We start from the raw sequence: 15327 nt of genomic DNA on the forward strand, positions 1-15327 counted from the left end.
AAATTGGTGCTTCCCGTCGAACAGGCACTTCTAATTTCCAATCATGACATACAAAATCCAAAAAAGTTATTTCTTTATAAAAGCCCACAATGTTTTAAACCCATGGGGGCTACTATTAGATCCAGATAAGGAATACTGTACAGTATTTTGTTTGAAATTCCTCGATTGGGCAAAACAATGTCCCAAATTAGCCAAGCTGCAAAGCACAGAGCAGATCAAGTTACAGGTGAACTGGAGTGTAAGATTTAATCATTAGATAAGGTTATTGACATTTCAAACTAAATTTTATAAACCTGTTATGCTTCCACGGGCTCTTACTCCCAACGCCATACCTAGTAACCAATACTAATTGCAAAATGGAAGTTGTGCAGTTTGCGTCGAGTGATATCACATCAACAAACGTGCAACTGCAGTTTGCAACTAACATAGGCCTATTTCAGCGTCCTGCCACCTACCTTTTTCTCAAATAGCCAGTGCTTGCTGCAAAGGTGGATGTCAAAACATTGAAATAGGCTTATGCAGGAATCCATGCTCATGCAACACCGACTCATGTCCACGGGATCCTGAGTTCTTGAGCAGTATCCAGCAGGAAGGTGTTATCACTGGTGACCTCCTTGAGTTTTGCCTTAAGGTGGCTGATGGTGATCGACCTCAGGTGTAAAATCCAAATGTAATAGGCGAAGAGCCCGAAGAGGATCAGCCCAAGGGGTAGGATCACGACTAGGTCATCCATTCCAAAAAGAAAAGATCTAAAAGAAAAAAAATCAGGTTGGAAATGAAATGTAATGAATAGAAGATTATCACATTCTAATTGTTTACAAATTGTATAATGGTAACTGGACTGTTGAATACACTAATTTCACGTAAAATAATGAATGCTTTGCATGCTTAACGAAAGCCAAAATTAAAGGAACAATTATCCTCATATTTTACCTAAGCGTTGATAAATTTCCGTCCATTGAACAGATCCAGTGAGTTAAAGCATCCCAGACCTGTGTCAGTCCTTTAAAGGGTCCACAGCCAAGGGATGGACGTACTAGAGAAAATGCTGACACAGCGACTCCAGCACTCCACACCCAAGAAATGGCTAGTGCCACCATGAATGCAGCAGATGACTTGGAGGACAAGAAGACCCTCTCCGAAGGCCTGGACATCACGAGAGCTGAAAGAAGTTCCATCCAGAGTACGATGATCAAGAAAACATAACACAGTAAAGGTAACAGTGGAGACAGCGGGACACTTATCCAGCAAATCGTTTGAATGAATATTATATCTATGACCTTATCGGGAACGTTGTACTCCGGCAAAACCGATAGTTTAAGGCACCGGCAGGGTGTTGCCAGAATCACGTAAATGACGCGAAGTAGCATTCCCACCATACGAGTGAGGAATTCCCACACCAGTTGCGAGTAGATTTCCTGGGCAAGAGCAGTCTCCCAGCACAGAAGATCGACATTGCATTCTTGCACTTTCTCTCTTCTTGCTTGTTCCAGGTGCGTGATGACCAAACATTCCAAAGAGAAGAGGCGTATGAAACCATTTCTGATGATGAAGAGCAGCATCTCATTCCGACTGGTGTATTCTTCCCATGAGCCTAGTTTAGAAATCAGTGGCGGAGTAAACATACAAAGAAATCCTATCACCAATGTATCAGAATACTTGCATAAGAAACTCAAATTCTCTGCCATCAAGGGATCTGCGGCGAAGTAATTAGTCAGCCACCCTTGCATCTTGGTCTGAAATGTAGTGAACGTTATGATCACTAAGAAATTGAAAGTGACCACTGCCATGATGAATATGTTAATGATCACTCGCTTGCACAAAATCCAGAGCATTCGCTTGGGCGTTCGCTGTGACTTCGACTGTTGGAATCTGTCCTCGTTTAGAGCAGAGCACAGTTCATTCCTTAGCATCCTCTGTTTCCAAATGACAGCGTGGGAACTTCGCAAGGAGAAGTCATAGCCGGCGAAAACTGTTTCAGAGAACAACTGACCTCTGGATGTCATGGAACTGTAGCGAAGCCACTGGCCCACTCGCACGACGACCTTTACTAGAGATATCACAAACACAGTAGTAGTTGCCAGAATGTGCATGGCTGCGACTGGGTATCTAATAAATCGGATTTCTGGAGGGTAGTAACCTAGAAAGAGAGGAGTGAGTTCCAGCCTCCCCTTGCCCATCAGGAACTCTGCGATTATACCCACTGGCAGGATCTCAGAATGATTGCCCATGATGTCACTCGAGTTTTTCCAAAGGATCTGTTCTAGGTACATGTCACTGCAGTTATTGATCTGCAAAAAGTAAAGATGAAGGGTTAGTGCGTAACTTGCTTACTTTACGGCATGTACATTGGTTTAAAAGGGAAACATTTGACAAAAGTACAAACAACGAAATATTGATCAGTTGAAGAATTCATTAACTAACAAACTCACAATTGCGTCGTGGTTTGTCAAGTCCACATTAGGGCAACGACCGCTGCTAGAGGTCGAGTTGTCACATGGTGTCCACCCAGCCTTCCATTCTTCAGGATTTTCGTCAATCTTCCTTTCCTCCTGCAGGAAAATCACCGGCAGTACGATAGCATTCAGCATGATCACACTCAGAAGGAAATTCAGACCGAGCAAGTCCAAGATAAAACTGAAAATGGCGACGCCACTCTGACCAAATTGGCCCTCGACTCGGCGAATAAGAGGCCTCCAGATCTGTAGGATATGCAAAGGAATCGAGGGATCCTTCTCTTCAAGAAAATGGATTCAATACTGTTTTAATCGAAGATATTCTTCATGGCTAAAAGACTCCAACAAAATTATTAATAAATTCAGTTAATATAACCTAATATCTGATAAGCAGATCTCATTATGGGACTGATAAGTGTTATGATTTTTGAGTGTCAATCAGTTTAATTTTGTTAAAAATAAAGATAAGATTTGAGTTTTGTTCTTTTTTAATTTAGATAAGAAAATAAAATAATGGTATACAAGCTTTTTAAGTAGTAATGCAAATGTGGTGATACTGCTGTTCTCTTAACATTTTCGTAATAAAAGAATTTATAATTTTCCAAGTTATTTAATATTCTCTGCCGCTGATATCTTTATATCATACCTACATATGCTGTAATTTTCAAAGAATAATAATTTCCAAGTTCCAAAGAGATAATCGACCACGTTTGAGCCATTGTAAGTTGGAGGGAAAAAAGAATCGATATTCGACTCGATTAGTTACAGTGAGTATTCAGTAGTTTTTGGTAAAACAAAACTATTACCTACCGCTGCCTCGTTCCCGCCAGTCCGAATATTTACCGCCTTTTATTTATGTTTATGTCTTTTGTTTACTTTGGTGGCATTGACTTCCTTTTGTTTATGTTTATATATTCGGTCTTTTGTTTAAGTTTTCACGTTGATCCCCAAGGGGTTGATACTGAACGCGGCGCCCATTTTGCACGTAAACTAGTAGTTACCGAACTAGAGGGGCATGATAGTAAGCTTCACTTTTACCTAGATTTTTTATTTTGTGGGGGTGCGGGGCGGACATTACCTTTAGCTTATCGATATAATGTCCGCAGGTGTTCAGACCACTCCGGGCCCTTTTTAAGTAACTTGGTTCCCCTTGCCAGGCTTGGCCAGTTCTTACTTTGAAGTCTCCCTTTAAACGGTCCATTTTCTGTCGTTTGTTTTTCAGGGGGACTGTTGCATTTCTTAGTTGTTTTATCTCTTCTGTTATTTCGTCCGAAGAAAGAGCTGTGTAAAATTAGAAAATGAAAGGATTATATATATATACATACATATAGTGTGTGTGTGCGATGCATTTACACGAAGGTAACCTGTGAATATGAACGATTTACTATACATATCGTCTGTTCCTTAATCAATAGAGGACTTAACTTACCTTTACGTCTAAGATTGTTACCGAACCTTAGTTCATCCAAATGTGTCTCGACGTCAAAGGGGACATAGGATTTCCTTAGTCGCCGCCCTAAAGTTGAGACAGAAGGGGCATTGCTGGTCCTTCTTTCGTAGAGGAAGTCATCGTCCATATCCGAGTCTGGGTTCGACTCGAATATTTCCAGCTCGTTCCAGAAAATGGATTCCCCAAGTCCACAGTCTTCCAGAATGGAACGAAATTTTCGTTCAGTGTTACCCAAAATAGAATATGACTTTTCTACGAAAGAGGATGATAATCGTCGATTATGGCGTGGCCTTGTCATTGTGCTCCCTGTGCCTCGAAGTCTGTCGCGCCACGATGCGGTTGTTTCTTGGCCGATGTTTGTTGGCTGTTCCATTACCTAAAAATAGTAAGTGCTGCATTTAAATATACCCGTAATTTGGATCCACTCAGATAAATAATAACTACGTTATACATGCAAGTGTAGGTGGAAAATACTAGTTATGGAGCATCATCCGCAAGTGTGTCTTAAATTTAATGAATGTCTTGTGACACATGATCATTGCTGCTTAATACAAAGGGCAGTCATTGATTTACTTTTATTTTTAATGATTTTTCCTTTTCATGACGACAACTCTCTCTAGTGCCACGCATCGTATTTTGAGGGCAAATCGGGGCTTCTGGTTCCACCTGCTCTCCCAGAATATATGCCGTCTGGTCACTGCACCCCGTAGCATAAAACGGTTCTTGCTGGCCATTGAGGTCGTCCGGAAATTGTATATTTAATCCTGGTTTTTGGATTAATGAATTTAGTAATTATGTTATTTGCATGATAGAATTAATTTCTGAATTTTTACACGTAACTGCTATGGTAATATCCAGCTTAAATTTAGATAATAATGCAGCTTAATGATTGTGGAGAATAAAAACAAACACTCCAAACCTACCTTCAAAATTGTCCGAGTTAAAAGTTCGAAATGGTGCCCTCCTCCAACGAAATCCATTTAGTAAAGCATAATGGAACCCCCTCGTCGTCGAAGACACGCCCCCCGAAAAGATGACATTTTCCTTTACATTGAGGACTTCTTCTCCTGTGTCTTTGTTTAGACTGAATCTGGGTCTCCATGGAAGCCTTGCAATGGAGAGATTTCTGGCAAAGGAAGAACATTTGCTTCCGTTGCAGCCTAGCGACGAAGCGAATTTTCGGGCAAGAGATTGCAGGAGTTCCTTTCCATAAGACGAGGTATTGCTTCTCCCTCTCCAGCCTTCAAGAGAGGCGTTGCTTTCATATGGGCCTAGTTCCCTTCTCCAGTCTTCTAGAGAGGTGGTATTTTCATATTGGCTTAGTTCCCTTCTCCAGCCTTCTAGAGAGGGGTTATTTTCATATGGGTCTAGTTCTCCACTTCGGCCTTGTATAGGGGTGTTGTTTTCATATAGGCCTAGATCTTCTCCCGATACTTCTAGGGACTTGTTACATGGGCCTAGTTCTTCTCCCGTGGCTTCTAGCGAATTGTTTTCATATAGGCCTAGTTCTCTTCCCCAGCCATCTAGAGAGGTGTTATCTTCATTTGAGACTAGGTTCCCTTTCCAGCCATCTAGAGGGATGTGTTCATATGGGCCTATTGTCCAGCCTTCTTGAGAGGTGCTATTTTCATTTTGGCCTAGTTCTCCTCTCGAGCCTTCCAGAAAGGTGTTATGTTCATATGAGCCTAGTTCCCCTTTCCAGCCGTCTAGAGAAGCGTTGTTTTCATTTGGGCCCAATTCGCCTCCCGAGGCTTCTGGAGAGGTGTTGTTTTCATATGGCCCAAGTTCGCCCGAATTGTTCATGTCCATCTCCTGAAATTTGTTTAGGATTAGCACTAAGTGTCTTCCAAGTTTCGTCATCATTATTATTAACATTAGTATTATTACTGGTTCTTCGTGTGAGCTGCTATCTCCCCTCCCCTCCCAATCCCCTACCTACCCCGCCACACATAGGACGGAAAACAGCTTTGCAGGAGGAAGGTGGGTGTCTCCATTACCCTTCCGTTCCTTACCTACACCGCCACACACAAGGCGGACAAACCGGTTTGCAGAGGGTTGGTGGCCGTGTCATGTCTTCCCTACTGCCACACGGGGGAGGGCAAGCAAGAAAACCCACTCTCATTTTATTATTATTTGTAGTGTTAGTAGTAGTAGTAGCAAGAGCATTCATAAAAAAAAAATACAAAGACCGGATTACTATTATATACTGTTATATGAATTTCTTTACACTGACTTAATTTTTTTCATTGCAGTCAGTCTGATTCTCATAGAAACACGGAAACCCTCTTAGCATTAGAGTTAACATTAGCGCTGCTTTATCTCTAAAAAGTAAAATTTGTTGTAAACTTAGCATCAATTTGATGAACACGGACATTTTGCCTATCCAAGGCAAAAAAAAAAATAGTACCTTGCAAGTATTTAAGTATTAAAATATTTATATACTTTTAGTTTTTGTTGCATAGCAAAAAATTTATGGTGTTGTTAAACTTTCTTTAGTTTTGAAATCTAGCTTTAAAAAATGCTTTTTTTTTTTTTTTTTTTTTTCTTTATTCGTGAAATAGGAAGCATCGGTTAATGTTCTGAAATCTTAATTACAATCTGTCCCTACGACGTTTCTTATATATATATATATATATATATATATATATATATATATATATATATATATATATATATATATATATATATATATATAATATATATATATATATATATATATATATATAATCAATTGAGGAGTGCACAAAGATCCTCCGTAAAGCAAACCCTTGATTATTACACGCGACAGAGAAAGAATAAAAACAGTTTTCCCAGCTCACCTTAGCCCTCGTTTTCCTGCGTTTTTCCGTCGCGATGACGAGACTGAGTACTCCCTTCTAGTGGAGATCTGAACCCTTTATCGGTCCATTAGACGCAGCGATAACCACTCCCAGTTCTCGACGTCCATTTAGATAACTGATAAAGATGTGATGTTTTCTTCTTCTTTTTCTTAAAAAGGAAGACATCGAATTCTATGCTGTACCTACTTCGTCCAGAGAATACAAGTGTGTCTTTTTTCTCTCTCTCTCGAATAATTATAATTCGTTACTAATGCAATTAGGTGGCAGTTCGATATATATATATATGTATATATATTATATATATATATATAATTTATATATATATATATATATAGATATATATATATATATATATGTGTGTGTGTGTGTGTGTGTGTGTGTGTGTGTCAAGGACTCAATTTTGACATTAAATATTACTATTTATTCTTAAAACTTTTCCCACTTTGTATCAGAAGATGATGGAATCCCCAAACAAAATTTTATCTACTGAAAAATGTGTTTAATGATCACAATGTAGTTTGTTTGCAATATTTCTGAGAATATATTTTGTCTGTAGTTTCTTGCTATGCAAGGCAATGTTGTTATCAAACGTGTGTACACTTAGACTAAAGATTGATTGAATATTTATGTATATATGTATGTAGATATGAATTTATTGATCTACATGTCTCCCTTTGCTTGATTTGATAATATTTACTGCCTTCCAACGTTATTCTTTGTGCTTAAACATCATATACAGTTATCAAATTTGTAAGTTTTTGAAAAAATAAATTTAAAAACCATTTCCCTGGTCTGGTCTTACGATACAATAATGTATCCCTGGTAGAAGCTTTAGACACCAAAAATCTCGTAGCAGAAGTGGATTTACAATACAACAACAAATCTCTTAGCAGAAAAGGCTTTACAATACCATATGAAATTTCTTAGCAGAGGAGGCGTTACAATACAACAACGAATGTCTTAGCAGAAGAAGGTTTACTATATAATAACAAATCTCTAGCAGAAGAGGCCTTACAATACAATAACAAATCTTTTAGAAGAATTGGCCTTACAATATGGTAACAAATGTCTTAGCAGAATAGGCTTTACAATATGATAAAAAAATATTTCTTTGCAGAGGAAGGTTTAAAATTCAATAACAAATGTGTAAGCAGAAAAGGCTATACAGCAAAATAACAAGTCTTTTAGCAGAAGAGGCCTTACAACGCAATAACAAATATCCTTTGTTGAAGAGGCCTTACAATACGATAACAAATCTCTTAGCAGAAGAGGCTTTGCAATGCAGTAGCAAATGTCTTGGCAGAAGTGGCTTTATAATACAATAACAAATGTATTAGCAGAAGAGGCTTTACATTATAAAAACAAATCTCTTATCAGAAGATGCATTATAATGCAATAACAAATGTCTTAGAAGAAGAGTCTTTACAATACAATAACAAATCTCTTAGCAGAATAGGCTTTATAATAGACTAACAAATCTACTACCAGAAAAGGCTTTACAACATAATAACGAATCTCTTACCAGAAGAGGTTTTACAATGCAATAACAATTCTTTAATCGTATGAGGCTTTACTACACAATAACAAATCTGTAGCAGAAGTGAGTTTATAATACATGAACAAATCTCTTGGCAGAAATGGTTTTATCGTACACTGACATCTCTTTGCAGAAGTGGCTTTACAATACAATAACAAAGCTATTATATTTAGTGGCCTTATATAATATATTTATGAATCTCGTAGCAGTAGTCGCTTTATAATGAAATAAAAGAATTTCTAGAAGAAGCAGTCCAGCCGTTTTCGGTAAAAATCGTTCAAATTTGGTTAAAAGCACCAAATGTTGCACAAAGTTAGCTTGAGATGTATCTTTTGAAATGTGATAGAGACCCATTTGATATCTTTCCAATATAGCCGCTTTTTTCAAGATGGCCGCCAAAATTCAGGAAAATGCTGCTATTCGAAGGATTTTCATTTTAAAGTCACAATTTTGGAGTCTAAACCTATATTTTCAAGGATGTTCTAAACATTGAAAACAAATGTAAGCACATCAGATAAATATTTAAGGAGAAAAAGGCTTTTTTGTTACAGAAATTGCCTTAAAATGTAAAACTGGCTGTAATCATATTTGTTCTGTAATTTAACGCAAAGTAAAGTATGTATTTGAATGTCAAACATAAGTACAGTGTTTTATTAACTCAATATGAAAAGTGTTTTATTAACTTAATACAAAAATAGATCTCATCCTTGTAATCATCAATTGCTAGGTCAGTACTGTAATGACTAATTTATGTACACAGTCTAATCACACAGTCACAATCCCCCCGCATTTGCACAGAGCCGTACATGCTAGTTGTGCTTTCACACACTTGCATCTTCCTCTGTAGCCTTTGACACATTCATATTTCAGGAATTCCATTTAGGAAACTGATGCTTGAGGCAGATCTGACCAATAGGGTTCCCATGCATTCCCAGGCCAACCCCATTCGACAGGTGAAGGTAACACAGGATTGGGGAGAAGTGACTGGCCCCAAACATGACTCATTTGATAAGATGCTCTTCTGACATGCTGGTAGAGAGCAGCAGAAGTTGGTAGTATGAATTCAATGGACCTGCCTTTCCTGGTGAAGAGATCTTTTCTTGCTTCATCAGCTGATGTGGCAGTGCTTGTTTTGTCATAAAGCAGAGCAACAAATCGCTCAAGGTTTGCCTTGTGCTGGTCAATTCTCTCCAGTGTTGGTGCATTCCCAAGGTCTGCAAACACCTCAGTTACACTTGCACATATTTGCCAAGTCTCCCAAGAAGATTTCTTCCCTTTACCAGCAAAGGTGGATGTGTTGTCACACACGCTGAAGGCATGAAACATAGGCAGAGCCTGACACATTGGACCTAGAGAACCAGCTATGGTGTGTACAGGGATATATCTGAAGTTGTCCCCAACCCCAAAGCTGATCCACAGTTCACTTGCATGAATTGGAAGATACAATGCTATAGCTAACACTACTACATCAGTGTCCACAGTTCTGATCACGATCCTCTCATAACCGTGTTGAACAGCATCCTTTGCATGGAGAAAAAGCCTTGTGTCTGCTTCCTCATGGGAGCATGGAGATATTTGATCAATACTGTCCCTCTCGGGGGTGCAAAGGACCAATTCTCCTCTTGTGGACATAATTTGCTTGCCCTCAGGACAGCTGATAGTAGCACATTGATCTGCTAGAAAACTGAAGAGCTCAGCTTTGTTTGCATCACACCGCAAGAAAGCCTTCTAGTTGCCAGGAACAGGAGTGTTAGCCTTTACTTTTCTGTGGTCCCCCTCTCCTCTGAGACTCCTAGCAGTAGCCTTCAGACTCTCTTGGAAGTACTGATCAAAGATAATATCAACTCTTCTTGCTGACTCCAGTTGACGCTTCACATGTGGTACAAATACCTGGTCAGCATACTCTTGAAATGTTCTTGATGCACCTGGTCTAAGCATATTAACAATGGCAGCCCCATCTAGAAGAACTGCATCAGTATCAGACTTGTCATCGATTGTGGTACTATACTGTGTAAGGAATGTGAGAAGATCAGCTGCGGTCCCATGTCGAAGCTTCCCACCCTGTGACAATGATGGTGGACTGGACTGATTCTCATGGCTGAAAAACTCATCAATATCCCCATCTCACACTTGGCAAGAAACATACAGTTTAGAGAAAAGAGAACAGTCTTGTTTCAGTGATGTAATTTGTTGCTTCTCCTATGACACCTTGTGGGTAGGCTGGTTGCTGAATAGAGGATATTTGTTCCTTTTGATAGGGTCTGTCAGACTTTTGGTTCTGTCTTCTAGCCGTTCCTTCACAAGATCACTATATTGCTCATTTCCCACCCTTTTGATATGCTTTATGGTTTCTATAATCTCTTTGTCTACAACATCCTGGGTGCCTAACACCAGAAGATCAGATGAATCTTCCATGAATGGATTTCCCATGTCTTCTAATGTATCACACAAGGATTTGACTTGCTTTCTGTATGTTGTCTGTACCCCCTGTTGTGCTTCATGGTGTCTTTGGTCTGCTGCTTTTCCGCCTGTCCCCAGATTCCTTCCACCACAACTCTTGACACTTCTGGCCCAGCCACCATCCATCTTTGGAGTTGTGCACTGTTTTCAGTTAGGCCCACAGCACCACCATCTGCTTTCACCATTTTGTTGTTCTGTTCGTGAGCTTGGTCAATGGGATGCTTGAGAATGAGCGTCGTGCTTTGCGAACAACAAACTTTCCCTGTGAGAATTCAGCAGCAACCTCAGGATGCATCATATCTAGGGAAGCCATATCTCTGATGTGCACTGGGAACCAACAACGCATAATTTGGATAGTCAAGTGCAAAGAACCATGGGGCCAGCTTTGTGAGTGCAGCCTTATACAGATTGAAGTTGCCTTGTCGCAGTGACTGGAGGAACACCATCAAAGCTAGTTCCAGGTCAAGTGTGATGGACCAGAAGTTGAACATAGGGACTGCATTTTCCCTTTTCACTCTCAATTGCTCAGAGCTTAGAGGATCTGTGGTGTGGTCTTCTCTTTGGTGAAGCTTGTAGGCTCTGTCCATGAGAATGTACAAGCTCCCTGTGGTCACCTGGTGGGCATGCCTCGTTCTCATTATATGTGCAGCCTTCAGGAAGGAATCTGCAGTACCTTGTGAGGCTATCTCTGCCTGCGCATGGGTATTGGTCCATCCAGTTCCTTCCAGCCAGTCTCCAAGAACTTTGAGAAAGGCCAGCTCAATATGTAAGCCACCAAACAACACTACAACTTGGTTCTCACCATAAATGTTGGGGTATTGCCACTGGAGTTGTTTGGCAATAGCATACAGTGGCTGATCACAGGCAACTACAGAGATCTGATCAGGATCCAGAAAATTTACTGCATTCTTCACAACTTTCATAGTATGGGCAATCATGGCACTTGACTTAGCCTCCTCATTGAGCTGGTGTCGGAAGGAGCAGGCTGTTCTGTGTGGATCTGATCAGCATGGTATGCAGCCCAGGATGTCTTTAGGTCTGTTGATGACTCTGTTTCAATCTCTTCTTTCACATGTTTCAACCACCTGCAAAATGATTGTATAACAAACAAAATGGTTGTCATGGTAGAATTGTAACTCTATAGACACAGACAATACAACACTGCCATTGAAATTGCAAAAGGTTTACATGTACATACCTATATTCTGTTTCCAGGGCAGCTTCATGTGGTTCATCACTTATGGACAGTGGTTTCCTTGCAGGAATGACTGGATCCCTCTTAGGCAGAACAACAGGTTGGACAGTGGTATGTGATTCAGGCAAAGGGGCTAGTTCGTTGCTCTTAATGACAGTGTCACTTGGACACTCTGATCACTCCTGTCCTTCATTTCCGATTCTCCGATGCTGGAACAGGGATATACCAGTACCATGCAGGGAGCCCTGGGCAGTGGATGAGGAAGGATTATGGCCAATATTATCTACAGCGCTTGTTGTGAATACTTGGTGCCGTAACTTTGATGGGCACACAACCCCATCCATCATGAAGCGTGCACATGCCTTGTTGCCTAGTTCAGTGGACAGAGAGAGAACATGGTCATAGGATACTGATAGGCCAAGGTCATGCATTTTTTCTATGAGACCCTTTTTCCTGGTTTCAGCATGCAGAAGCAGCCCGATATAGATAGGAAGTGGCGGCTCCGTTCTGTTGAGTGGCTTCCCTTTATGGCTCTGTCAGAAATACAGTTGAACAGAAGCAACTGGGCAATGTTTGCAGACCACTGACTCTCAAAGGAACATGTGCTGCTACTTATGTTTGGTCCTCCCAAGATCATCTGAACTAAACTTAGCAATCTTGCAGGAACTGAATCTTGCTGACAACTAGTGTCAAAGGTGCCAGGAAATGCTTTCACAATGCTTCCTTTCAAAATCTCTCTGCGGATGATGTTTGCTGCTTGCTTTAGAATCATGGCTTCATTGTCAAAGTCTTGAACCATAACTTTTTTGAGAGCCACTGCAAGATCTTTGTCAAAGGCAAGAATGACATTTCTGCCATCTTTGAAAGTCTGTATGTCTGGAAAATGAGACAGGGTGCAATTCTTCAAATGTGTAGTGTTTACACGCCCCTCTATTTGAACACCTAGTTGCTCAAGCCGGGCACTGTACAACTTGCAGAGACCTGCAAGTTTAAAGGTTGATAATGTGCCACTTTGGATGCTGCTCTCTTCAATATATGAAATTAGTTCAGCAAATGCAATGCCTTCTAATTGAGCAAATCTTCTTGATTCTGCATCAGTACTGCCTTCCATCAGTTTTGCAGTTTTCTTGTACAAAGCGGCCAGGCACTTTGCATGATATGCAGCTTCCTGAGAAATCAGATCTCCAGCACTTTGCCAACTACTGTATCTTGGATTTGCATATCACATTCTCTTATTCGTTTGTCTGTTTCAGAAGTTGACACATTATGAAGTGGGCCTACATTTGTAGATACAGGGCATAGAAAACATGTATTCTGAGATTGTTTAGTAGCTCCACCACAACTTTTCTTTTCCGTGTTACCTTATTGTCACTAGTGTCATTATTCTCTGGATCTGGAGCTTATCTTTTCTCTGCTCTATGGACATTCTTGTTGTTGAAAAGGTTGTTGCAATTTTTATGCCAACCATCACCATTTTCTTCCATCAGGTTCAGCACTGTGATTGTTTCTCCCAGCAAAAGTGGATGAATTTCCATAGGCAATGAGTTGAGTTCATGTAACCTCTGAATATTCTGTGATAGGGTGAGGTAACCAGCACCTGAATCATGTGTTTTGCCACAGGTAGGGCGCTGAATGGGATCCTGTTTTACCAGTTGACATAGAATGCACCTGTCCCAGTAAAACTGTGGTTCTGCCATTGTTAGAATTTGTACTTCACAAAGCTCTGTTTACTAGTATTAGCATGCACATAGAAAAAGTTTAAGCCATCACCAATAAAGCAAGCTAATAAGCACTATGGTCTCTACACAGTTCTGTACAAAGGCATAATAATGAAGATTGCTGTCTCTTCAAGCAGTAGAACAGCAACCTGTAGGAAAGAAAAAAAGCAATCACTCTAAATCTATGCATGAATGAACAACAGTTAATAAGAACACATTTTAAGAAATATTCATATGGTACCTGTTCCCAAAAGCAAAACTGAATTTTAATTTATCAAAATATCAGCCATGTGCTCAGTAACAAATAGCTCCCCGGGTGAATGACAACAAATATAAACAAATCACCTGGTGAGGAAAGGGTGAAGTAAAACAGTAGGGCAGTTAATGAAACACTGCATACATTATGACAACATAATTATAGATGTTATTGTGGTTGATGATTTCATTTATAAAAGACTAATGTAGTATCAGTTTACACTGATTGAGCAGATTATATGTGGAGCTTTAGAACCATTTGAGACATTAAGATAACAACAACATTTTGAGCAATTTTTCAATATGTTTGCCTTATTCCAGAATTTAAATGGGCATTTGCTGTTTAAATATTGTTCTGCTGTGCTTATTTTTATTCTCATTGTTTAGAACATCCTTGAAAATATAGGTTTAGACTCCAAAATTGTGAAAATATACAATGAAAAACCTTCGAATACCAGCATTTTCCTGAATTTTCGTGGCCATATTGGAAAGATATCAAATGGGTCACTATCACATTTGAAAAAGTACACCTCAAGCTAACTATGTGCAAAATTTGGTGCTTTTAACCAAATTTGAACGATTCCTCCATATTTTTACCGAAAACGGCTGAACTCAAGAGGTTTACAATAAAGTGACAAATCTCATAGCAGAAGAGCCTTGATATTTGTACATCCGTAATCCACGTTACCATTTGCTTGTGAATTAAGCTTATTTCGTATTACGTTTTGAATTTCAATGCGCATTTTCGGGTGCCTGTAGGAAGCCCGCTCGAAGATTTGCCTAAAAACACGTGGAAGGAAGTCCATGTGTCATAGAAGAAGGATTTCTTGCATATTTACATACATTCATATGCTTCTAGTCATATGTTGTCAGACAGAAATTTCACTTTTCATGCATTCATATTTTATAAGATAAATTAACAATGTTATTGATTGATTGATTTGTTAGTTCTTACTGGCGTCGCAACGGCGAGGTTATTGACGCCGTAACAATGATAATAATGACCCTCTTTATGGAATTATATAAATATCTGCTGGGTATTTTGTTCAGTATCTAATAGATAAATGAATCAATCTCAAATTTTAACGGTAGTATTGGAGTCAATGTTACGTAAATTTGAAAAGGTTAACGATGAACGGAACACCTGTTGAATTATCGGCTTACACACACACACAAACACACAGACACACACACACACACACACACACACATATATATATATATATATATATATATATATATATATATATATATATATATCGGTAATCTTCTTAGGCACGAAGGTATAGTAATTCCGTTGTATTCCACATAGGAAAATGAGAAAGGTATGTCTCAGAAAATGCCCAACCGTTTCGTCCTCCAATGGACCTCTTCTTGGAGCGTTTATGAATAGACGCTCCAAGAAGAGGTCCATTG

At 39.5% G+C, this 15327-nt stretch overlaps 1 protein-coding gene across 1 annotated transcript; it reads right to left on the reverse strand.

The window, feature by feature from the left end:
- Window positions 1–547: 547 nt before the first annotated feature.
- On the reverse strand, window positions 548–5759 carry LOC135202101 (transmembrane channel-like protein 7). Its single transcript, XM_064231353.1, has 6 exons — window positions 4830–5759; window positions 3886–4282; window positions 3463–3737; window positions 2433–2732; window positions 934–2291; window positions 548–749 (listed from the first exon to the last, which is right to left on the reverse strand). The coding sequence occupies exons 1-6, from the start codon at window positions 4884–4886 to the stop codon at window positions 548–550; spliced, it is 2589 nt and encodes an 862-aa protein (XP_064087423.1). The 5' UTR covers window positions 4887–5759.
- Window positions 5760–15327: the final 9568 nt, after the last annotated feature.

The sequence above is a fragment of the Macrobrachium nipponense genome, chromosome 30 (genome assembly GCF_015104395.2).
Source record: "Macrobrachium nipponense isolate FS-2020 chromosome 30, ASM1510439v2, whole genome shotgun sequence".
Lineage (NCBI taxonomy): Eukaryota > Metazoa > Arthropoda > Malacostraca > Decapoda > Palaemonidae > Macrobrachium > Macrobrachium nipponense.